Source organism: Phocoena sinus, chromosome 11 (assembly GCF_008692025.1).
Source record: "Phocoena sinus isolate mPhoSin1 chromosome 11, mPhoSin1.pri, whole genome shotgun sequence".
Classification (NCBI taxonomy): Eukaryota; Metazoa; Chordata; class Mammalia; order Artiodactyla; family Phocoenidae; genus Phocoena; species Phocoena sinus.
Genome location: NC_045773.1, coordinates 64,757,861 through 64,783,786, shown reverse-complemented (window position 1 = coordinate 64,783,786; position 25,926 = coordinate 64,757,861). Strand labels below are relative to the sequence as shown.

At 43.3% G+C, this 25,926-nt stretch overlaps 1 protein-coding gene across 1 annotated transcript in view; it reads right to left on the bottom strand.

Annotated features, from left to right (window-relative positions):
- UHRF1BP1 (UHRF1 binding protein 1) overlaps window positions 1-22,115 on the bottom strand; it is a 55,045-nt gene extending 32,930 nt beyond the window's left edge. Inside the window, exons 1-4 of the mRNA XM_032648225.1 lie at window positions 21,834-22,115; window positions 4,408-4,570; window positions 4,268-4,306; window positions 3,459-3,550 (exon numbers count right to left, since the gene is read on the bottom strand). Coding sequence (XP_032504116.1) covers window positions 3,459-3,550; window positions 4,268-4,306; window positions 4,408-4,570; window positions 21,834-21,877 — 338 coding nt within the window. The 5' untranslated portion in view covers window positions 21,878-22,115. The remainder of the gene's footprint in view (window positions 1-3,458; window positions 3,551-4,267; window positions 4,307-4,407; window positions 4,571-21,833) is intronic.
- Window positions 22,116-25,926: the final 3,811 nt, after the last annotated feature.

Below are 25,926 nucleotides of genomic sequence, written 5' to 3'. Positions count from 1 at the left end.
TAGATAACCCTGGTTATAGCGATTACATTTTAGATACAACACCAAAGGCGCTATTCATGAAAGAAATTATGGATAAGCTGGACTTCATTAAAGGTAAAAATCTGCTCTGTGAAAGACAAGGTCAAGAGAATGAGAAGACCGTCCACAGACTGGGAGAATATATCTGAAAAAGACACATCTGATAAAAGACTGTTACCCAAAATATACAAAGAACTCTTAAAACTCAACAATAAAACAAACAACCCAATTAAAAAATGGGCCAAAGACCTTCATAGATACCTTACAAAAAATGATATACAGATAGCAAATAAGCACGTGTCTTATAAGCTCTACATCATATGTCATCAGGGAAATGTAAATTAGAACAACAATGAGATTCCACTATGCACCTATCAGAATGGTCAAAATGCAGATCACTGACAACACCAAATGCTGACAAGGACATGGAGCAGCAGGAACTCTCATTCACTGCTGGTAGGAATGCAAAATGGTACAGCCATTTTGGAAGACAGTTTGGTGGTTTCTTCCAAAACTGAACATACTCTCACCACAGATCCAGCAATCATGCTCCTTTGTATTTACTCAAAGGAGTTGAAAACTTAATGTCCATAGGAAAACCTGCACATGGACATTTATAGCAGCTTTATTCATAATTGTCAAAATTTGGAAGCAACCAAGATGCCCTAATAGGTGAATGGATAAATAAACTGTGGTATATACAGACAATGAAATATTATTCAGCACTAAAAAGAAATGAGATATAGAGTCCTAAAAAGACACGGAGGAACCTTAAATGCATATTACTAAGTGAAAGAAGGCAATCTAAATAGAAGGAATCATCCTGGAAAAGGAAAAACTATGGAGACAGTGAAAGGACCAGTGGTTGCCAGGGGTTGGGGCAGGGAGAGGGATGACTAGGTGGAGCACAGAGGATTTTTAGGGCAATGAAAATACACTGTATGAATCTATAATGGTGAATATATGTCATTATATATTTGTCCAAACCTGTAGAATGTACCACCAAGAGTGAACCTTAATGTAAACTATGGACTTTGTGTGATTCTGATGTGTCAATGTAGGTTTATCTATTGTAACAAATATACCACTCCAGTGGGGGATGTCAATAATGAGGGAGGCTATGCATGTGTGAGAGCAGGGGGTATATGGGAAACCTCTGTACCTTGCTGTTAATAGTACTGTTTAAACCTAAAACTGCTCTTATACTGTCTTAAAAAAAAATGAAACAAATGAATGCCTCTGTATGTCAAATTGGTATCCAACCATAAGAAGAATGATTTCAAGTAATTTTAAAACACAGTATTTTTTTTTTTTTTGCGGTACGCAGGCCTCTCACTGTTGTGGCCTCTCCTGTTGCAGAGCACAGGCTCCGGACACGCAGGCTCAGCGGCCATGGCTCACGGGCCTAGCTCCGTGGCATGTGGGATCTTCCCGGACCAGGGCACGAACCCGTGTCCCCTGCATTGGCAGGTGGACTCCCAACAACTGCGCCACCAGGGAAGCCCTAAAACACAGTATTTTGACAATACATCCCTAATAGGATATATCATAAGGTTAAAACACACATACACACAAAGAAAGCTACTGCATTCAGTAGTCGTATCGATAGTTATAATACTGATTTTCTTATTTTTTGACACTACTGTAAAAGTAAATCATTTATTATATTATTGTAGTTAGGAACCAAGATTCAGTATATGAATAAAAAATACAGGGACTTCCCTGGTGGTCCAGTGGTAAAGAATCCGCCTTCCAATGCAGGGGACGCGGGTTCGATCCCTGGTCGGGGAACTAAGATCCCACATGCCGCGGGGCAACTAAGCCCGCATGCCACAACTACTGAGCCCGCACGCTGCAAACTACAGAGCCCACATGCGCCACAACTAGAGAGAGCAAACCTGCACGCCACAACTAGAGAGAAGCCCATGCGCTGCAAGGCAGAGCCCGCGCTGCAATGAAAGATCCTGCACACCTCAACAAACACCCCATGTGCCACAACTAAGTGCTGACACAGCTAAGAAAAAAAAAAAAAAAGAATCCAGCATTTATCCTGACATTCCTGTACAAACTGTATTTCAAATAGTTGGTGAAAGAAAGTTCTTTATAGAAAATCACAACTAATAAATGCAATAGGAAAAAAGAATTATAAAATCTCTATTTTCTATCCTACAATGATATAACAGATCTACAGACAACCATCATCAATGATCCTTAAACCATGAGGTAAGAGGTAGATGAGGAACTTATCATAACGGACAAGTCAGGCCAACATCATCTGAATCCACTGATTAATCCTAACCAAAGGAATATTATGTGCCTCCCGTTTCGTTACAGTAGGAAATACGTGGTACCATTCATGAAGTATTTTTACCAAGAAAACAAACAAACAAATGAATCAAATCCAGCCTTTAAATCTAACTACCAGATTAAACAAGAAACATTTAAAATGACACCTCGAGGACACAATCAGCCAAAATATAAAATGTGGGAAATTCTTTAGAAGAAATACTCCAGTTTCTACAAAAAACAAATGATATATAAAAAAGTGTAGGGATGGGGGACTGTTCAGAGTTAAAGAGCTTTAAAAGGCATATCCCCAAATATAAGGTGTGGAGCTCTGTGGAGCCACACTGAATTGTAAAAAAATATTTCAGAGACAATTCAGGAAAACTGAATATGCAGTAAGTATTAGATGATATTAAGGAATCCCTATTAATTCTATTAATTGTGATAATAGTACTGTGGGGTGTTTTCTTTCTTCTCAATCCTGTCTGTTAAAGACACACAATACAGAAGTATTTACAAGTGGAATGATATGGCACCTGGGATTTGCTTTCAAGAACTACAGAGTGAAAAAAAAAAAAAAGAACTACAGAGTGGGGCTTCCCTGGTGGTGCAGTCGTTGAGAATCCTCCTGCCAACAAAGGGAACACGGGTTCAAGCCCTGGTCCAGGAAGATCCCACATGCCGCGGATCAACTAAGCCCGTGCACCACAACTACTGAGCCTGCGCTCCAAGAGCCCGCGTGCCACACCTACGGAAGCCTTCGCACCTAGAGCCCCTGCTCTGCAACAAGAGAAGCCACCACAATAAGAAGCCCGCACACCGCAACGAAGAGTAGCCCCCGCTGACCGCAACTAGAGAAAGCCCGCGTGCAGCAACGAAGACCCAACACAGCCATAAATAAATAAATAAATAAGAACTACAGAGTGTGCGAACACACACACATACACACACATACAGTGGCAGAAGAAAGGTAGAAAAAGAATGGTAAAATGTTGAGAATTGTGAAAGTTAGATCTTCAGTGCATGGGGGTTCAGTACACTATTCTATTTCAGTGCATGTTTGAAATTTTCCATAATAAAGTTTTTATTTTTTAATTAAAAGGTGATCCGAACCAGTTAATATGTTGGAAATAATAGGACCCAAAGCAACTAACCTCTGCCCTGAAGCAAGGGCAATAGGAGACTGTCCATTGGGGGACCGAGGCTCTTCACATGTCTTCATCTCCACCTCTACCTTATCCAGACACTGAAATAAAAGTCACAGAGAGCTAAGCATCTGCACAAAATCCCACACAGCACAGACTGTGTCTTACCCATCTCTGTGCTCCAATACCTAGTCGAGGGCTGTGCCCACAGTAGGCAGATAATAAATGTCTGTCGAATGAATGAATGAACAAACTGAAATACAAAGAGAGCCCTCATCTTCCCCCTTCCATTTCCATTAGCAGCAGAACTCCATGACAAGCATGGGATTAGCTCACAGCAGAAAAAGAAAACATATATCCAAGTTACCGAGATATTACTATTCCTGGGGACTCCAGTCCTTGGGGTAAAGATATGTATCAATCAGTTCCTGGAGGGCTTTCAGCTGATAATCACCCAACAGTCAACAGGAACTAAACTTCTAATTTTTCCTCTGTCAGGAGTCCAAAGGAAATGTAAAGGTAGAACCTGGGCAGCAAAACTTGTTTTAAAATAAAAACGAAAATCAAAATAAAACAAAACCAACTCAGGACTCCAGGGTCTTGTGTCTCAGTGCTAACTGCTATGTTGCACAGCAGTTCCAGAAAAAGCCCAGACAATAGTCACTCTGTCTCACAGAGAAGCTCGCAAGCCAGACAGAAGAACCCACACTCCCAAAAGGGACAGCCCATCAGGGCTCCTCCCCATCTTCTCTCAGATCTTCTAAAACCTTACCCCGGCCATCCCCATTTGATTACTTGCAATCAAGAAAGGCCATTACCAAGCAAATTGGGTGTGTCTTCAACTTTGTCCACTGGATCTGAAAGAGGAAAGCAAAGACTCAGGACTGTGGGAGTCACCCCTCAAGAAGGCAGGCCTGCTGTCCAAAGAGAGCAGCAGTACTCTGACCCCCATTCTCACCCGGATTGAGGCCCTGTTGCAGTAGACCCGAGTGATGGCTAACCAGGTGGGAAGCTCCAGCACATTCTGTAGAACCTCTTCATCCAGCTCCAAGTTGGTCAGCTGACCCTCCCCTTTCAGGGTGCTCAAATTGATTTTGTCCGGGGAAAGATTCTTAGTGAACCTGAAAAGAGTGATGATAAGAAGCTATTATTTCCACAGAAATCTGCACATGGGCATTATAGCAAATAACACTTCTCAATTTAGAGAAAAGAGAAAGTTAAAGAACAAATGGGGACTAATGGCCACACTGTCTCTACGCCATGTAAGATGTTAGGTGAGAACTTCCCTGGTGGTGCAGTGGTTAAGAATCCACCTGCCAATGCAGGGGACACGGGTTTGAGCCCTGGTCCGGGAAGATCCCACATGGCACGGAGCAACTAAGCCCGTGCGTCACAACTACTGAGCCTGCGCTCTAGAGCCCATGAGCCACAACTACTGAAGCCCGTGCACCTAGAGCCCGTGCTCCACAACAAGAGAAGCCACCGCAATGAGAAGCCCCCTCACTGCAATGAAGAGTAGCCCCCACCTGCCTCAACTAGAGAAACCCCATGCGGAGCAACAAAGACCCAATGCAGCCAAAAATTAATTAATTAATTAATTAATTTTTTAAAAGATGTTAGGTGAGACATTTCATTCTGTCTCGACTGTGTCATCTTTCTACTCAAGAACCTACAATGGGAATTCTGGAGAAATGGCTATAGCAGTGGCAATAGAGCCTTTTGATATATCTGAATCTCCATATAAAACCAGGACTAGATAGCAACTAAAAAACCCATGGATAACATTTAAAACAAAACTAGAAGATAAAGCATCCTCATAAACCCTCATACACAAGCAGGCAGGGAAAAAACATTAACAGCCACAAGACATGAATTCTATAAGCAGCTGTGCAGATCAACACAGAGGAAAACAATAGGGCATCAGACAGATCAGAGAACAGAAGAATCCCAAGATAACCAAGTACTCAGCGAAAAGCAATGTGGGCCAATTTGAGAATAGCAACTGAAACTGGAGGGATTTGGGGCAAGGGGCCCAAAGGAGCTGAAGCAATCTAACCCTATAAACTCATGAAACTAACCAAGGCTCCTTCCTAGGACAGGGTACTGCTGGGAGAGGAATCAAAACTGAGCAAGACAGAAATGAAGAAAAGAGATGGTCCAAATAAAAGTGGGGCGGGGGTGTTGGGGGGTAACAGACCAGGATATCTCAGAAAGCAAGCCATTATACTTTTTAAACACTATTTGAAACAGCAGAAGAGGGAGCTCTATGAGGTTAGAATATAAAACAGTAGCAGATTAATTATGGGCTTGTTAAGTAGGGTAAAGTGAAACCCCAGATCCTTACACCTACCTTTACTGATGTGACAAAAGAACACACAACCACTTACAGACTTGCCAAAGGGACTGAACCTGAATCTCATCACGCTACTGGGTCCAGCTGCTAATTTGCAGGAAATACAGAGGAAAACTGCTGAACTGCACCATAAGTGTGCAATCAGCAAAATCCAGGCCATGGGAAACTCTACAGATCAAGGGGCCTGGACATAAACAATGCACACAGGCCCATCCTCTCCCTTTTCCACAGTCACTGTCTCGTCTTTGCTCATGTGCTCTTGCCACCCACTCCTTTTCCTGGAGCACCCTTATCACAATTTGCCATTCAAGGTCCAACTCCAGACTTCTCACTGAGGCTTTCTTTCCCTAACTGCTTGAACTCACATTAAACTCGTACCTTCTACATCCCTGGAATCTGTAACACACATTTAGGTCATAATCAGAGAGGGTCTTAGGGTGTTCTCTAATTTTCCCATGTGTAACTACTGCTGCACAATTAGATGTTGAGCCCTTTGATCAGGGGCTTAGTCTTAGCCATCCCTCCTAATAAAATGGTTCCCTGACAGGATGCTGGGCCTACATACCTCGTAGCTAACTGCCCTGTTGACTGACTACTCCCAGCTCCCTTCTCTCATCTTCCTGGCTGGATCAACTTAAGGCCATTGCCTCACAGCGTAACCCCCTCTCCTGTATGACAAGTTGTCTAGATGAATCTCACCCATATAAGTTCTCACTGTTGTTGCCTCACATAGCCACTATTTTCTACCCCAATAATGAATTCCATTTCTCCTTCCATCAGTAACTATACTTAGCCCTTACATATATTAGATGCTAATAGCTGACTTTAGAGTTATATGTTGTTTACCAGCTTTTTTTTCACACATATCCTTTCCTTTTACTAAGCTATGTTTTCAGTCTTTGTGGTTTTCCTTGGACCATAACATCATGACGGGCAAGAATTTTATCTTTACAATTTTCCCCTACAGTGACTAACATGGTATTCGGTTGGCCAAAAAGTTCATTCGGGTTTTTCAGTAAAGTGTTATGGAAAACCCGAACGAACTGTTTGGCCAACCCAATACTATGTAAAAGGGCTCTGTAACTATTTTTTAAATATAGTAAAAAAATTTTTAGAAGTTTATAAACACACAGTACTGTATGATATTAACAGGTACACAGAAAGGCACTGGCATGATAACAACAAATTCAGGGAAATGCTTACTCATGGGACAAGAGGAGGAGACCACAGCAAGTGTCACCTGTATGGACAATGCTTATTTCTCAAGTTGGGAGGTGACTGTATGGCTATTCATTATATCACTCTCTATACCTTTCAGTATGGCAAGTATTTCACAATAAATCTACCTAAGATTTCTATCAACGACCTACCGTATAAACTTCCTGTTGAGAGAGCTACTCCTCCCATGGGTCTCTCACACTCCTACATGTCTTGGTGGGTAAGAAAAACACAAAACACATGACCCTGACTGCTCCTTACCCAGGCCACTTCTCAGGATTCTGTTTGCAAAGCGTTTTGAGGGATGAAGTAATGTCCCCCTCCAGGGCAAAGAGCAGGCTTGTGTACCACGTACTATAAAAGCAATGGATTCCCCAAGCTCAATGTTCCACTCCTACAACACATGTACAGGCATCCATCGGGGCCTGTTCATACCACGCCCATGGGACCTGCGGGGGCAAGGGGAACTAGTGCAAACCTGTGTTTATGCTGCTTGCTGGGCCATGAGTAATAAAGTCCTTTGTCTCTGACCCAGGAGCCTCGTGCTCTGCCAGCAACCATGAACTGCAGCAGGCTGTTAGCTTCTAAATAGGATAAAATAAAATCCCAGACCCTTACACATACTTTTACTGATTTTAATTCATTAAAAAAAAATTAATCAACATTTACTGAGTATGAATCAATTTTATTCTAGGAACCAAAAGAACAAGTTTTCTATAATGGCTCCTATTCTCTGAAAACTAACTTGCCACAGAGGGAAAGAGAATTCTTCTTTTCCTGTAAAGAAGGGCCACCTACTAGGAAACAGTACTGGGTGTGAAAGGGAAAAGTGAACACCTTAAACACTTCCACTATGTCAAACAACAACAACAACAACTGAAAGTAAAGGAAGATACAGTGCACATCCCTGAGTAAACTGGAGGAAACACAGTCCTGAAGGAAGGAAAGGAAAGCAGAAGACAGAACTCAACGTTATTTGTAATCACTAGGTACCAGCAGGCTTTGTTTTTCAAGCCCCTTTTGTATCTAAAATATTACAATTATTTCCCCCCAGCAACCCTTCCTTTACTCTTTAAGTATTCAGGGAAGCCGCCTCAGCTCAGAAATGGGGGCAGGGCATCCATCAGAAGAATTAGTCTTAAAGATAATAATTTTTGAAGACATAAAATTAGTTTTGAGGACTGTGTGTCTCCCCTCTCCTCTGCACAGATTCTGATAAGACCCCACCTCCCCACCTCAGCTGAGAATCACTAAGATAAGCTACTTTTCCTTCTGATAAAAAGCTATTTTCAAGAAAAAAAAAGTAATAGGTACTTTTTCAAATATGTTTCTCTCTGAAAAAAAGAGGAACATACTTCAAATAAAATGAATAAGTTACACTGCTTATAGCACTGACATTCTCAGAGTGACTGTATTAAATAGGTAGCATACATCTAACTTCTATACTGTATTCTATGCAAAATCTAACTCTATTTACAGTTCCATATAAAATAAATGTCATTTTTCATTTTTTCAAGCCTTAAAAAAATAAAAAAGTATGACAACATTTTACTTTGTACCAGGCACTGAAAAGGAACTTAAACACATTATCTCAATTAGTCTTCGCAATATCCCAAATGAGGTATGCATCATTATCCCCATTTTAAAGAGGAAGAGCAATGGTTCTGATGAACCTAGGGGCAGGACAGGAATAAAGACGCAGACATAGAGAATGGACTTGAGGACACGAGGAGGGGGAAGGGTAAATTGGAACAACTGAGACAGTAGCATTGACATATATACACTACCAAATGTAAAACAGATAGCTAGTGGGAAGCAGCTGCATAGCACAGGGAGATCAGCTCGGTGCTTTGTGACCACCTAGAGGTGTGGGAGAGGGAGAGGATATGGGGATACATGTATACATATGGCTGATTCACTTTGTTATACAGCAGAAACTAACACAACATTGTAAAGCAATTATACTCCAATAAAGATGGTAAAAAAAATAAAGAAGAAGAACATGAGGCTCAGATGTGAAGTCATTTGCCCAAGGTGACAGGGCAGGAAGAGGCAGAGAAAAAGCATGAACCCAGCTCTGCTCACTGGACTGTCTTACTTCTAGTAACATTTTCACTCAGTAATATGTTCCTCTAAAACACATCTGGCACAGAATGAATTTATAAGCTATCTCAGAAATGGTTAGAGGACATCTTTTCCCTTTTACAACCTACCATGGACTGCTTAACCTGTATAAGAAGAATAAATCTGTTTGGGGGGGGTAAAGTTATAGTGTAACTCCATCAAAAACTTTTCTGCACTTCGCCAAACAAATCAGATTAATAAAATCTTTCTTAAGTATGCCCAGGGCTAAGTCACCACCATACCAGCAGTAATGCCCAGTCCCTACCAAGACACTGACAAGAGACCACACAGGTTACTGTGCCATCAGCTCAATGATCAAATATGCAAGTAAGTTAGTAAGTAATCATCAAAAACTGAACACACAAAACCAAGAGTTCTTTACTTATGCTCTAAGGACGGCTGACAGTACGGGCGGGTTATGCTGGACCACCACAGGCTGTTCTCCCATAACAGTAATAATGATATAACATGGATTTGCTTTTTAATTTATCAATTTACTTTTAGGAGTCAACAAAAAAATGGCTATTACCTTACCAGCTTCTCAAAAATGCAGTAAGGGGCTTCCCTGGTGGCGCAGTGGTTGGGGGTCCGCCTGCTGGTGCAGGGAGCACGGGTTCGTGCCCCGGCCTTGGGGGGATCTTGCGTGCCGCGAAGCGGCTGGGCCCGTGGGCCGTGGCCGCTGGGCCTGCGAGTCCGGAGCCTGTGCTCCGCAGCGAGAGAGGCCGCAGCGGTGAGAGGCCCGGGTAACGCAAAAAAAAAAAAAAAAAGACAAAAATGCAGTAAGAATTCCTCAACTGATTTTGTCCACATTTTATAATAACAAAGAATAGATGAAAAGGTGACCCATGGGGCCAGTCGTGGGGGAGGTTTGTGGAGGTCTACTCAACCAAAGAAACCACTGATCTGAGATCTAATCGGAAACCATCCAACAACCCCTGGTACAAATTTCATTCAGCATTTGTGCTCCTAATAGAGGATGACATCACTGAGTCCAAGGGTGGCTGAAAAGGCTAATGGAAGCCTGCTATTTATTCCACTTCAAGAATGTGGGAAAACATTTTCTGGCCATCTGTTACTGTTACAGAGCATAGAAGCTAAGATGAAATCAAGATGGAAAAACAGATTTTGATCAGGTTTCATTTCTGCCAGAGAACTGCAATCTGCCAAAGAGACAACAGAGAAAGGCTCTCAGACATCTTTACATGTACCACAATGATGGGAAGTGAGAATTCTTAGATTTGCAGTCACAGAATTTCAGAGCTAGAAGGGATCTTAAATAATCACTTAGTCCAGGGACTTCCCTAGTGGTCCAGTGCTAAAGAATCCGCCTTCCAATGCAGGGGACCCGGGTTCGATCCCTGGTCAGGGAACTAAGATCCCACATGCCACAGGGCAACTAAGCCCCCGTGCCACAATTACTGAGCTCACGCACCTCAACGAGAGAGCCCGTGTGCTGCAAACTACAGAGCCCATGCACTCTGGAGCCTGCACACTTCAACTAGAGAGAAGCCCATGTGCCACAACGGAAGATCCCATGTACCACAACTAAGACCCAATGCAGCATGCATGCATGCATAAATAAGTAAATAAATAAACATAGTCTTTTTCTCACCTTCCATTTTTTTTTTTTTTTTTTTTTTGCGGTACGCGGGCCTCTTACTGCTGTGGTCTCTCCAGACGCACAGGCTCAGCAGCCATGGCTCACGGGCCCAGCCTCTCCGCGGCATGTGGGATCTTCCCGGACCGGGGCACGAACCCATGTCCCCTGCATTAGCAGGCAGACTCTCAATCACTGCGCCACCAGGGAAGCCCTCACCTTCCATTTTTAAAGGACATTTTAGCTGGATATGGAATTCCAGGCTGAGTTTCTTCCTTTAAGCATTTTAAAGATACCATCCCATTGTCTTCTTGCCTCTTTCGTTACGGATGAGAAGTCAGCCATTAATTTATATCAATGTTCTCCTTTCTGTGATGAGGCATTTTTCTCTGGCTGCTTTCAAGTTTTTCTCTTTATCTTTAGTTTTCAGCAATGTAACTGTGATGTGCCTGGGGTGGTTTTCTTTGGATCTATCCTGCTTAGGGTTTACTGAGCTTCTCGGATTCAGTAAATCTGTTTTTCACCAAGCTTGAACATTTTTAGACATTATTTCTCCCACTCTCGCTCTGTTACAGCTCTTTTGAAATATTATTAACATACCATATATACATGCATTTAAAATGTACATTTTTTTAGTATATTCACATAGTTGTACAACCATAAGCTTAATCAATTTTCACTACCTCCCTCAAGGAAAAAAAAGCCATACCCTGCAGCTATCACCCCCAATCTCCCCATCCCTCCCAAAGCTAGACAACTGTCATTCTATTTTTTTGTCTCTATAGATTTGCCTATTCTGGACATTTAATATAAATGGAATCGTACAATATGTGGTCTCTTGTGACTAGCTTCTTTCACTTAGCATACTGTTTTCAAAGTTCATCTATGTTGTAACATGAATTGGTACTTCATTATTTTTTATAGCTAAGAATATTCCATTGCATGAATATGTCACATTTTGTTTATCCATTCATCAGTTGATAGATATTTGGGTTATTTCCACTTAGAGAATATTATGAATAATGCTACTATGAAAATGCAAGTACAGGACTTCCCTGGTGGTCCAGTGGTTAAGACTGCACATTCCCAATGCAGGGGGCCCGGGGTTTGATCCCTGGTCAGGGAACTAGATCCCACATGCCTCAAATAAAAGTTCACATGCTGCAACTAAAGATTCCCCATGCTGCAACAAAGATCCCACGTGACGCAACTAAGACCCAGCACAGCCAAATAAAAAAATAAATATATATTTTTTTAAAAGCAAATACTGGGCTTCCCTGGTGGCGCAGTGGTTGAGAGTCCGCCTGCCGATGCAGGGGACACGGGTTCATGCCCCGGTCCAGGAAGATCCCACATGCCATGGAGCAGCTGGGCCCATGAGCCATGGCCGCTGAGCCTGTGCGTCCGGAGCCTGTGCTCTGCAACAGGAGAGGCCACATCAGTGAGAGACCCACGTACCGCAAAAAAAAAAAGCAAATACAAGTTTTTTTGTGGACTTACAAATTTTATTTCTGTTAGACATACACTTAGGAGTAAAATTGCTGGGTCAAACAGTAACTGTTTTACTTTTTGAGGAACTGCCTATTTTCCAAAGTGGTTGTACCATTTTGCAATCCTACCAGCAGTATTTGAGAGTTCTAATTTCTCCACATCCTCACCATCACTTGTTATTATCTGTCTTTTTCATTATAGCCATCCTAGTAGCCACTGTGGTTTTTGGGGTTTTTTTAAACATCTTTATTGGAGTATAATTGCTTTACAATGGTATGTTAGTTTCTGATTTATAACAAAGTGAATCAGCTATACATATACATATATCCCCATATCTCCTGCCTCTTGTGTCTCCCTCCCACCCTCCTTATCCCACCCCTCTAGGTGGTTACAAAGCACCAAGCTGATTTCCCTGTGCTATGTGGCTGTTTCCCACTAGCTACCTATTTTACATTTGGTAGTGTAGATATGTCCATGCCACTCTCTCACTTCATCCCAGCTTAACCTTCCCCCTCCCTTTGTCCTCAAGTCCATTCTCTACATCTGCGACTTTATTCCTGTCCAGCCATTGTGGTTTTGATTTGCATTTCCTTGATGGTCTCATGATGTTGAACATCTTTTCATGTATTTATGGCCATGTCTATTCAGATACTCTGCCCATTTTTAAATTGGTTACTTGTATTTTTTTTATTATTTAGTTGTCAGCCATTATTCAGAAGTTTTTTGTCTTGTTTTAGTTATCTACTGCAGCATAACAAAGTACTCCTAGTGCCATAAAACAGTAAGCATTTTATTAAGCTCACACATTCCGTGCATTAGAAATCCATTCAAGGGATAACTAGGGTTGCTTTTCTCTGATTCATGATATCTGGGGCCTCATCTGGGAAGAGATGAATGGCTAGGAGCTGGGATTACCTGGAGCCCTCTTCATTCACATGGATGGGCCCTGAGCTGGAATGTCTCAAAGGCTGGGCTCAGCTGGGACTGTTGACTGCACACCTACATGTAGTTGCTTCGTGTAGCTTGGATGTCACTTCCACCCCCATTCAGTTGGTTACAAGAAAGCCACTAGGGCCAAGAGAATAACATGTAAGGTGAAAGATATCGTTGTAGCCATCTTTGGAAAGTATAATCTGCCATGTATCTTATCCTCTCTTCTCTCCTTCTAGGACTCCAGTTACACATATTTTAATATTGTTCCATAGGCTGAGACTGTTTTTGTTTTTCAATCTTTTCTGTTCTTCAGAGTAGATAATTCCTACTACTCTATTTTCAAGTTCACTGACCCTTTCTTTAGCCATTTCCAACCTGCTGTTGAGCAAGACCAATAAATATTTCATTTCAGATACTGTACTTTTAAGTTCTAGATTTTATATTTGGTTCTTTTTATACTTTCCATTTCTCTGCTCACATTCTCCATTTGTTATCAAGTTTGCTTTAAAGTCCTTGTCTGATATTTATTACTACCAAGTTTATTTACTACTACCAAGTTTGCTTTAAAGTCCTTGTCCGATAATTCCAACATCTGAGTCATCTTGGGGTCATTTCTACTGACTGCCATTCTCTGGACAATGAGTCACATTTTCCTTTATTACACATGTAGTCATTTATTATTGCATACTGGACATTATTGAGATTCTGGATTCTGTCAATCTTCCTTTGAAGAATTTTGTTCTGTTGGGCAATTAACTCAGCTAGATTCATACTCCAAACTCTGTCTTCCCTGTGGTGGACAGAAGCTGAATCTCAGCTCAATTCTTTCAGCTTTCAACCATTGCCTTTCCAGGCTCCATGGAGTCTTCCCCCATGCATATCAAGGATTAAAGCAGATTTTAGGGCTTCCCCTTCTTTTTTTTTTTTTTTTATTATAATTGCAAATCTCTTTATTCTTTTTTTTTTCTTTTTGGCTGCATTGGGTCTTCATTGCTGCACACGGGCTTTCTCTAGTTGCAGCGAGTGGGGGCTACTCTTTGTTGCAGTGCGCAGGCTTATCATTGCGGTGGCTTCTCTTGTTGCAGAGCATGGGCTCTAGGCATGCGGCTTCAGTAGTTGCAGCACGTGGGCTCAGTAGTTGCGGCTCACAGGCTCTAGGGCACATGGGCTTCAGTAGTTGCGGTGCATGGGCTCAGTAGTTGTGGCTTGTAGGCTCTGGAGCGCAGGCTCAGTAGTTGTGGCACACAGGCTTAGTTGCTCTGCAGCATGTGGTACCTTCCCAGACCAGGGATTGAACCCATGTCTCCTGCACTGGCAGGCGAATTCTTTTTTTTTTTTTTTTTTTGCATTACACGGTAATGCAAAGGAGAGATACTCCTCTCACTGCTGTGGCCTCTCCCGTTTCGGAGCACAGGCTCCGGACGCGCAGGCTCGGCGGCCATGGCTCACGGGCCCAGCCGCTCCGCAGCACGAGGGATCTTCCCAGACCGGGGCACGAACCCGTGTCCCCTGCATCAGCAGGCGGACTCTCAACCACTGCACCACCAGGGAAGCCCAGGCAGGCGGATTCTTAACCACTGTGCCACCAGGGAAGTCTGCTCCCTTCTTTCTGAGATTTATTCCCTCATTTTCCAGCCCCTCTTATAGCCCTGAACTCTACTCTCTGACTCCCCAAGCTAGTAAGACTGCAGACTTTTGCTTGAGTGCTAGCCATCACCCACCATGCAAACTGGGGAGTGTCCTCAGGCAAAAAGTTATATAAGTAAGAATCTTACCCAGTGCAGTTCCCATCTTTCAAGTTCCCTGTCAGTTTCTGCCTCATTTGGTCACTTTCCAAAGTCTTCCAGTTGTTGCTTTTTACATACTACCCAGAGTTCGTAATTGTTACATGAGGGAGGGTTAGGTCAATATAAGATACTCCTATATTATTAGAAGTAGAACCCTTTTCTACCTCTGTCAAGCCAGTTCCTCAAATGAAGTGAGTTCCTGAACACTGCAGCCCCTTCTTTCGCTCAGGTTAAAAAACAGAAATTTCAAAAAAAGAGACACAGAGAGAGAAGAAAGAAAAACAGATTTCTCTTAGAAAAGGGAAATGCATATTTTCAGCTCTGCCTGGGAAAGCACTACACTAGATGGCATGAGGAAGTCAGCTTGAATGAACTTAGCCTATCCCTATCTGGATTGTCTACATTTCAGAACTCGCCAACTTTCAAATGACCCATATATACTACTGCCCAGACCCCTGCTGCCCAGACCCCTGCCCCATCCTCAGTGCCACTGCAACAAAAACCACTTTTGGAAAATAAAAAACAAACTTGGAGCTTCCAGAGTATCTGTGGATTGAGGAGCTATGAAAGTAAGAGTAGCTTAGGGGAGCTGACCCTGTAGGACATATTATGAATTAGAGTTGATCTAGTTAGAATAGCATTCCTGCTCCCAAATATGTTCTCTATTCCTCCCCTTGAGCTGGGTGAAATCATATATCCTGTTATTTTGACAGGGAGCAAAGCATCACATCTATTCCAAGCAAGAAATGTTATGGGTTAATGGTTACAAATTACCCTAATTATTTTCATTGAACCTCCCAATTTGAACATTTCTCCAAAAAGATCTGTTTTCAAGGTTCTGACATTTGCTTGTGACTCAAATTTACAAATAAATCAGAATTTGAAAATTAAACAGAGGCAAAAATAAAGTGGCCATCTGGTTTACCACAGATGAAGTAAAGAAATTTTCAAAACATACGCATCAGAATGACTAAAATGTCATGAAGAACCTAGGGGTAAGACAGGAATAAAGACACAGACCTACTGGAGAACGGACTTGAGGATATGGGGAGGGGGAAAGGTGAGCTGTGACAAAGCGAGAGAGAGGCATGGACATATATACACTACCAAACGTAAGGTAGATAGCTAGTGGGAAGCAGCCGCATAGCACAGGGAGATCAGCTCGGTGCTTTGTGACCACCTGGAGGGGTAGGATAGGGAGGGTGGGAGGGAGGGAGATGCAAGAGGGCAGAGATATGGGAACATATGTATATGTATAACTGACTCACTTTGTTATAAAGCAGAAACTAACACACCATTGTAAAGCAATTATACTCCAATAAAGATGTTAAAAAAATAAAAATTTAAAAAAATAAAAAAATAATAATAATAATAAAAAAGAATGACTAAAATGAAAAAGATAAAAAATACCAAGTGTTGGCAAGGATATAGAGCAACCAGAACTCTCATACATTTCTGGTGGAAGTGCAAATTGGTACAGCCACTTTGGAAAACTGTTTGGTAATATCTATTAAAATTTCACATATACATATCCCACAACCCAGAAATTCCACTCTTAGGTATATCCCCAACCAATATGTATACATTTGTTCACCAAAGGACGTGTACTAGAATGTTTCTAACAGCACTATTCAGCATAGCCCTAAACTGGGAAACTATCCAAATGTCCATCAATAGTAAAATGTATAAATGCATTTAGGTATATTCACATAATAGAACACTAGACAGCAATGAAAATGAAAAATCTACAAATTGATACAACAGAGATTAACCTCACAAAAATAATGTTGAACTAAAGAAGCCAGACATGAAAGCATACATTCTGTGATTCCATTTATATAAATTACAAAAAAAGACAAAACTAATCTTTGCTGTTAGAAATCAGGACAGTGGCTACCCTTTGGTAGAGGTACTGATGGGAGGAGACACAAGGGTGTTTCTTGGTGCTGGTAATATTCTCTTCCTCCACGTGGGTGCTGGCAGCAGGAGTATGTTCAGTAGATGAGAAGCATTAGAGCAGCAGAGTGATTAAGGAGCCCAGCTCTGGGGACTTCCCTGGTGGTGCAGTGGTTAAGAATCTGCCTGCCAATGCAGGGGACATGGGTTCGATCCCTGGTCCAGGAAGATCCCACATGCCGCAGAGCAACTAATCCCGTGTGCCACACTACTGAGCCTGCACTCTAGAGCCTGCACTCCGCAACTACTGAGCCTGTGTGCTGCAACTTCTGAAGCCTGCATGCCTAGAGCCCATGCTCTGCAACAAGAGAAGCCACTGCAATGAGAAGCCCATGCACTGCAACAAAGAGTAGCCCCCACTCACTGCAACTAGAGAAAGCCTGTGCACAGCAACGAAGACCCAAAGCAACCAAAAATAAATAATAAATAAAATTTTAAAAAATAAATAAAATAAAACAGATGATTAATAAGGCATTTAAAAAAAAAAAAAAAGGAGCCTGGCTCTGGAATGGGAGTGACTGCGTTAGAATCTCAGTTCCATCACTTACTAGTTATGATTTGCGGCAAGTTATTTAACTTCTCTGTGCCTCATTTCTTCATCGATAAAATGGGCCTAATGTTTCCTTCACAGGGTTAGTCTGAGGATTAAATCATCATAAGACTTGTAAAATGCTTATTCTGAAGCAATGCAACAAGATGAGGAAGGAAACAAATACATCTATGATTGCACTATTGCCGGAAAATGCACAAAATAATTATTGGGGAAATGAAGATGACAATCAGTAAAGTCTAGTATAAAGGGGCGTGATCTGGAAGCTGAGACTAGGCCTAGAAACCTTCACCTAAACAGACCCTGGGCAAGCAGGGCAAGCCTCTCTGAGCCTGCAGCTCCCAGCAGTCCACCAGAGGCTGGCCCAGTGATCTCTCCAGGATGATGAGTATAAACGAGTGGAGGCACTGATCAGAAATGGAGAGGGCTGAGCTCACAGTCAGGCTCTCTTATTCTCTGAAAGGACTCTGAAATCTTCTAAGCCTCTGAATTTCACCTAATGCTTATGTTTTTTAAATATCTATCATGTCTATCAGCCATGTCTTTGTCACTCGGGGTCACATTTCCCACAGCCATTCTGAGTAAATAATTCATACTTCTGATGGGTTTCTAAAAGAGCCAGTTGGATTAGTTGCTGTCACCCATACCACGGAAGTGTATTCTCTGGCCATGTGATAATAGCTACTCTTTACTAAACGCTACTTCCACGCCAGGCACTATAATAAATATTTTATCCCCAATTCTCAAAAAATTCTGCAAAGCACGTAGTATTCTTCCTTATTCTCATCCTTTACAGACAAGAAAACTAAGGCTCAGAAAGGCTGCCCTGTTCATTAAGTGGCAGAGCTGGAAGGTGAATCTAGCTTGTCTGGCTCCAGAAAAAACGCTCTTTTCCTGAGCCATAGTCCCTTAACTCACTTTACAATCTATCATATTTCTTCTTACTTGTATAACAAAAGGTCTTAGCTAAGGTGTTCTAAAACAAGAATAATCTAATTCGGTGAAAAATCAATTTTGGATATTTTTTAAATGTTTACTTTTGTTTCTAAGTAAAGGTCTCCTCCTGGGTTTATTTAAATGAATACTGTACATTGAAGCTATTTGTATTAAACAGCAGTTATCCAAACCATAGGTTAAAGCCCTTAGAAGAGATTTATACTTCTTTCCTCCTGAATCCCCAGTGCCCAGATCAGTGCTTGGCCTAGAGAAGACACTTAACAAAAGTATCTTGAACATCACCTCCTTCAAATCTTGTTTACCAAAATACTCTACTAACAAGTAGGATGCATTCCAACAAGAAACTTTAGTACCTGAAACTTCATGACCAAAATTAAAAATAATATGCAAGTCACTGGGATATCCTTCCTGCTATAGGATACTCTTCGGTCAAGCGGCACTGTCATCATCAACAAGTAATTATTAAACACCTATAAATATTTACTTAATATAGTAACCCAGTACCCCTTCTCCTCTCTCCTTCCCCATCAGGTTTGGCAAGACATAGAAGCTATAGTTCCCCTCCAGGCAGGCCGGCCTCTGTACGTGTAGTAGAGACCATACAAAGACACAAATGTCACATGTGATTAAGGCAGCTTTTCCGAGTTAAACCAACAGAAAGGCCTCAGGAGTTTGACCTTTCCCCCAGTTAGACCCATGTCCTAGCACTTTTCCAGGAGCCCTGAAATTGCAGCCCTGAATAACCTTCTCCCCCCACCTCCTCAGTCAACCACACAACCCTGAGGAAACAAGAAATTTCTCCCAATGTCTGTCATACCTATTCCTAATTCATCTAAAAGAGATACTTTGTTCACTAAGGATTCACTGAATGTGTCAGCATATACTATTAAAATTTTTCTTTAAAAACTCTATCTTCATAGAGGGTGCACAGAATATGAGTACCCTATGGAGAAAGTATACCAGAATTAGAAAGGTGGGTTCTATTTCTCTACCTTTTTTTTTGGCCGGGCCACGGGGCTTGTGGGATCCTAGTTTCCGGACTAGGGATTGAACCGGGCCCTTGACAGTGAAAGCGCTGAGTCCTGACCACTGGACCGCCAGGGAACTCCCTCTATTTCTCTACCTTACCTTCCACTGCAACTTAGGCAAGTCATTTATCCTCCTAGGCTTTACCTTCCTCAGCCATAAAATGAGAGATTGAACTAGTCAAGGATTATTCAGGGCATTCACTCAAGATGCCTTATGGGGTTAAGGCATGTGCTTTAAGGGGTTCTTAACCCTCCCCCCCCCGCCAGGGAACTTATATAAAAAATTACTTGTTTGTGTATGTGGATTTTTCTGGAGAAGTCTATGGCTTATATCAAATTGTCACACAAGTTGTGGCCCCCAAAATAGCCATATCTCATGTTTTATTGAGCACTTACTATGTGCTAGGCACTGTACCAAGCCCTTGTGTATTAACTCATATAACCCTCACAATAACCCTTTGGGTTAGATACTATTATTATCCTCATTTTACAGTTAAAGAAAGTAAACTAAAAGGACTTCCCTGGCGGTCCTGTGGTTAAGACTTCACCTTCCAGTGCAGGGGTGAGGGTTCAATCCCTGGTGAGGGAGCTAGGATCCCCCATGCCTGGGGCCAAAGAACCAAAACATAAAATAGAAGCAATATTGTAACAAACTCAATAAAGACTTTAAAAAAGAAAAAAAGAAAGAAACCAGAAAGAGGCTGGGCTTTTAAACACAGTGCTATGTTAGGTAAGGTCATCTCTAAACTTTAAAATTCTCTGATTCTGTGTTCACTCAAATTAATGGTTTTCCTTTAGTTAAATTTTGTCTCATTTCACAATCATTAGTCCTACACATAAGTCTTTACACAGAACAACCAAATTTATGGAACACCCAAATGAATGTTACCTGAAAAACAATATACTAGGGAGTTAGTTAACCAAGTAAAGGGTCCAAAGGCACTTTCCAGCTCCAGCCTCCAACCTGCTTTTACTTTTAAAACATGGTGTGGTGATTAACCAAAAGATGTATCTGAATCTAATGACTAATTAAAGTCGAAAATCAAAGTAACAGTAAATTGGCCAGTGTCTGCCAGAAAAGGAGATGCAGTGACAGGAACAGTGTCTCACACACCACTCACCAAGGCAATGAGAAGACCAGGAAAGGCACATGAGTGCAAGGTCTTGGGTCCCACGTTGACTGGCTTCTCCCCCTACTCACACCTCCTGAAAACCACTGACCACTGTGGAGCCAAGGACTGGATCACTCTCCACGTGACAGACAACGGCTGTCTAAAGATATTAAGGTATCACCAAGCCCCGCTTGGAATAAGGAGTGAAAACGAACTGAAAGGCTAGCTTCCAATTTTTGTGGACACCAGTTCTGACAACCTGCAATCGTTATCAGGGGTCAGCAGTCACCCAATTACACCTGAATTGTTTTGCCTGTCACCTGGCTCGGGTCCAAATGACTTGAGGGACATCACATTGCTTAATAAATGACTGCAAAGTAGAAGTGGGCGTTGTTAGCTCTTTTCACAGGCTGTCAAAAAACCTCCACATCTTAAAGGGAAGGTTGTTGAAACTTTATGCCCAACTCTCTTGGCCCTACTCCATTTAGTCTATATAAGGAGAAGAGAAGCAAAGGAAGGAGAAAGGAGATCAGAGGAACGGCCCTGGTGGGTGCAAGGATTAGCTTTTTCAAGGGTGATGCAACAGGGTCAGCCAGACGATGAAGAGGAGGAGCTGGGTGCTTCTTGGAAGGCGAAACCAGTGTCGGGGTTGGGAATCTGAACGGAATATGGGTTACGCGGGACTGGGTGACAGGGTTATTTAGAAGGGGCCGGGGAAGAAGGATCTAGCCCGGAGCAGAACTAGGAAGAGGAAGGCCGGGGTGGCGGTGGTGGGCGGGTCAAGAGGCGGGCAGACGGCCCCGAGGGAGGGGCAGCGGGTCCTCAGCCGAGAGGAAACACAGCAGGGCGGGCAGGAAAGGATGGAAACCGCGGGGTCCACGGAGTGACTGGCAGAGGGCCCAGGGGGCATGCAAGGGAGGACGGGGTGACCTGCCCGGCGGTGTGGGAACTGAGGGTGCGCGCAGCCGGTCGGGAGACCCTTGGGGTCGGGAGAACCGGGGGGCTGTTAGGCTGGGGAGGAGAGCCTGGGCACCCGCGCAAGGGCAGGGGCGCCGGGTCCCGGAGGGCCCAGGGCCAGGGAAGAGCAGAGTGGTGACAACGTTCGGGGCCACCGGAGCGGGGAGGCGGCCATCCGGCTCGAGTTGAGGCAGGGATCGCCGCCGAGTCCCGGCCCGGGCTGAGGAGAGGGAGGCCGGCCAGGAGCACGGCGTCAGGGAAGAGGGTCGAAGGGGGAGAGGAAGGGCCCGGGACCGCTGGGGCCGGCGCTGGCGCTCTCACCGGGACAGGTGCTTCAGGATCTGCTTCTTAATGAGCCCGGCCATGCCGGAGCCGCGGCCCGCGTGGAAGGAAGGCGGGCAGCTGTGTTCTCCTCAGCTGCCGAGAAGAGGCGGCCCCTCACCTCGCCGCGGCGCGGGGACCGGACGCCGCCGCCACAGCTGCCGCCATGGCGCCCTCCCGCCCCTGCCTCGGCGCCCCGAGCTCCGCCACGATCCCACCCACCCGCGCGGCGACAAGGAGATCGCGCGCCTCCAGCCTGGCTCGCGGCTGCCCGGAGCGCGCGCTGTGGGTGGGGCGCGCGGCGGCGGCGGGGGCGCGCGCGGCGAGGGGCGGGGCGGGCGAGCTCTGAGCTCGCTCACTCCCCTCAGCCCCGCCCGCTGTCTGAAGCCGACAGAGATCTGAAGGACTTCGCCTCTGAACTGCAGGAGGTTCACACGCCGCAGTCTCCTTGAAGCATCAGGGAAAGGCGGCGTGTCTGTAATTTTTTGCAGGAATTAGCTAGATAATTCCACACCTCCTGGTCCGCTTCTCATTCATTTCCCTCACACGTTAACTCATTTGTTGAGCACCAGCTAACTGTACTGCAGGAATCGGGCTGGGGAGTGAAAAGTAGTCTCAAGGACCTCACAGGCCCGTAGAACCACTGCGCTCTGCTGCTTTGTGCTGAAGAGTGAGAGGGGGGCGCCTCGCCATCCTCTATGTGCCCCTCTTAGCCTTTACCTGGTTAACCAATGGATAAATGTTTACTCAACACATATGAGATGTACTGCAGAGGTACCCACTCTCAAATGCTGGGGGCAGCTGAAAATAAGGCAGTAACTTTGACCTAGGGCTTTAGAGATCAACTTTGTTTTACAAATAAGGAAACTGAAGCCCAGGGGAAATAGTTGAAAGAGCTTACAGAAGGTCACAGCTACATAGTGAGACAAAAGACTAGAACCCAAGTGTTCTTACTCTCAGTCCAGTGCTACTTCCACTCAGTCCATACACTTAAAAGTGTAACCTATATGCCGGGGACACCTGTAGATTCAGGCAAAGGTGGGAAGGTGGCAGTTTTCTGGACTTAAACCATCAAGCAAAAACCTAAGCAAAATACTCTCCGAGACAGGCTTATAGGAAATCTGGCCACCGGTTAATTTTAAGTTTACTCATTCTTGTAAATAGATAATACATTAACATAATACAAAAATCAAGATAAGCCTCCCCCCTCCCCTGTCCCTCAGCCATTCAATTCCCTTCCACTAAACAACTGTTACCCCTTTCCCAAATTATGTTTTTGTTTTGTTTTAATTTATTTTATTTTATTTATTTTTGGCTGCATTGGGTCTTCGTTGCTGCGCTCGGGCTTTCTCTAGTTGCGGCGAGCGGGGGCTACTCTTCGTTGCGGTGCGCGGGCTTCTCATTGCGGTAGCTTCTCTTGTTGCAGAGCATGGGCTCTAGGTGCATGGGCTTCAGTAGTTGTGCTGTGCAGGCTTCAGTAGTTGTGGCACGCGGGCTCTAGAGTGCAGGCTCAGTAGCTGTTGGCGCACGGACTTAGTTGCTCCATAGCACGTGGGATCTTCCCGGACCCGGGCTCCAACCCGTGTCCCTAGCATTGGCAGGTGGATTCTTAACCACTGCGCCACCAGGGAAGCCCCCAAATTATGTTTTTAAAAGGGAACAAATCATCCTCAGCCTGGGTTCTCTACTATCCACTTTCCTCCATCAAGACTGCATAATCTATCATTATTTGTTCCTCTGTACACTTCTCACCAGAATACATACCAGGGACCAATAGACCCCACGGAAGAAGAGATTTCTTGCCAGGATTATTGACCATAATAGCTCCTTCCCAATTCGGCTGTCACCTGCTGGGGCCTCAGGGCAATTTCTTGCATTTCTTGCTCCTTTTCCTAGAGCACCCCAGCAGCTGACTGGATATCTGACATTAGCTATGTAAAACAAAACTTGCCTCAAGCTCAGAGACTCAGTATCCTTGTTGGATGATTCATCATGCCTGATGAATTAGATATTTTTATTGAAAGCAAAAACTCATGCTCTAAAAAAATATGGCCCTTCTAAGGACCACGGAATAGGAGAGTTCATACTCTCACCAATAGTATCGTGTTTACCTTTCCCTGCAATGCTAAGAATACAAAGCATATAAAAACAAAAGGGATTTGGGGCCGATCTGTATTTTTTTTAAGGTTAAACATTTCATTTTGAAATGATTGTAGATTAACATTCAGTTAAAGTAAGAAATAATACAGAGATCCCTGTACCCTTTACCCAGTTCCCCCCAATGGTAACATCTTGCAAAACTTTAGTACAATATCACAACCAAGATATTGATATTGATATATTCAGTGTACAGAATATTTCTTCCTGATATGAATCCCTTTTATTTCCTTTCCTTGCCTTATAGAGTGGGCTACCACTCCTGGCACTTTGTTTAATAGTACTGGTGAGAGCAGACATCCTTTCTTTGTTTCCAAACTTAGGAGGAAAGCATTCATTCAGTCTTTCACCATTAGGTATAATGTTAACTGTAGATTTTTTTGTAGGTGCTCTTTTCAACTTAATGAAGTTCTCCTCTATTCCTATTTTTTCTGAGAGTTTTTATCAAGAATAAATGTTTAAGGACTTCCCCAATGGTCCAGTGACTAAGGCTCCACGCTTCCAATGCAGAGGGCCTGGGTTCGATCCCTGGTCAGGGAACTAGATCCCACATGCTGCAACTAAGAGTTTGCATGCCGCAACTAAAGATCCTGTATGCAGCAACTAAGACCCGGCACAGCCAAATAAATAAATAAATACTTAAAAAATAAATAAATAAAGGATGTGTCTTAAAAAAAAAAAGGATAGGGACTTCCCTGGTGGCAGAGTGGTTAAGAATCTGCCTGCCAATGCAGGGGACACGGGTTTGAGCTCTGGTCAGGGAAGATGCCACATGCTGTGGAGCAACTAAGCCCATGTGCCACAACTACTCATCCTGCACTCCAGAGTCTGCAAGCCACAACTACTGAGCCCACATGCCACAACCACTGCAGCCCGTGTGCCTAGAGCCTGTGTTCACAACAAAGAGGAGCCACCACAATGAGAAGCCTGCACACCGCAACAAAGAGTAGCCCCCGCTTACTGCAACTAGAGAAAGCCCACGTGCAGCCAATAAATAAATAAATTAATTTTTTTAAAGGAATAAATGTTTAATTTTTTTCAAAGGCTTTTTCTGCATTTAATGTTATGTAATTTTTTTTTAGCCTGTTATCATGATGGATTACATTGTTTGACTTTTCAAATACTGAACCAGCTTGCATCCCTAGAGTAAACCCCATTTAAACATGGTGTATAATTACTTTTATATATTGATGAATTCTACTTGTCAATATTTGGTTAAGAATTTGTGTATACTTCCTCGATGGCTAATAATGTGGAATGTCTTTTCATGTGCTTATAGCCCATTTGTAAATCTTCTTTGGAGAAATGTCTATTCAGATCCTTTGTCCTTTTTTTTTTTTTTTTCATTTATTTTTGGCTGTGTTGGGTCTTCGGTGCCATGCACGGGCTTTCTCTAGTTGTGGAGAGTGGGGGCTACTCTTCATTGCAGTGTGCAGGCTTCTCATCGGGTGGCTTCTCATCGGGTGGCTTCTCTTATTGCGGAGCACGGGCTCTAGGTATGCGGGCTCAGCAGTTGTGGCACACGGGCTCACTTGCTCCGCGGCATGTGGGATCTTCCCGGACCAGGGCTCAAACCAGTGTCCCCTGCATTGGCAGGCGGATTCCTAACCACTGCACCACCAGGGAAGCCCCCCTTGTCCATTTTTAAATTGGGCTGTCTTTTTATTATCAAGTTGCAATAGTTCTTTTTGTACTCTAGATACAAGTCCCTTATCAGATATATTATTTGCAAAAATTTTCTCCCATTGTCTTTTCATTTTCCTGACTGTAAACTTTGAAGCACAAAAATTTTTAATTTTGATATCATTTATCTTTCTTTCTTTTATTGCTGTGTTTTTTGTGTTGTATCTAAGAAATCATTGCATAATCCAAAGTCATGAATATTTACATGTATGTTTTCATCTAAAAGTTGTATAGTTTTAGCCCTTACATTTAC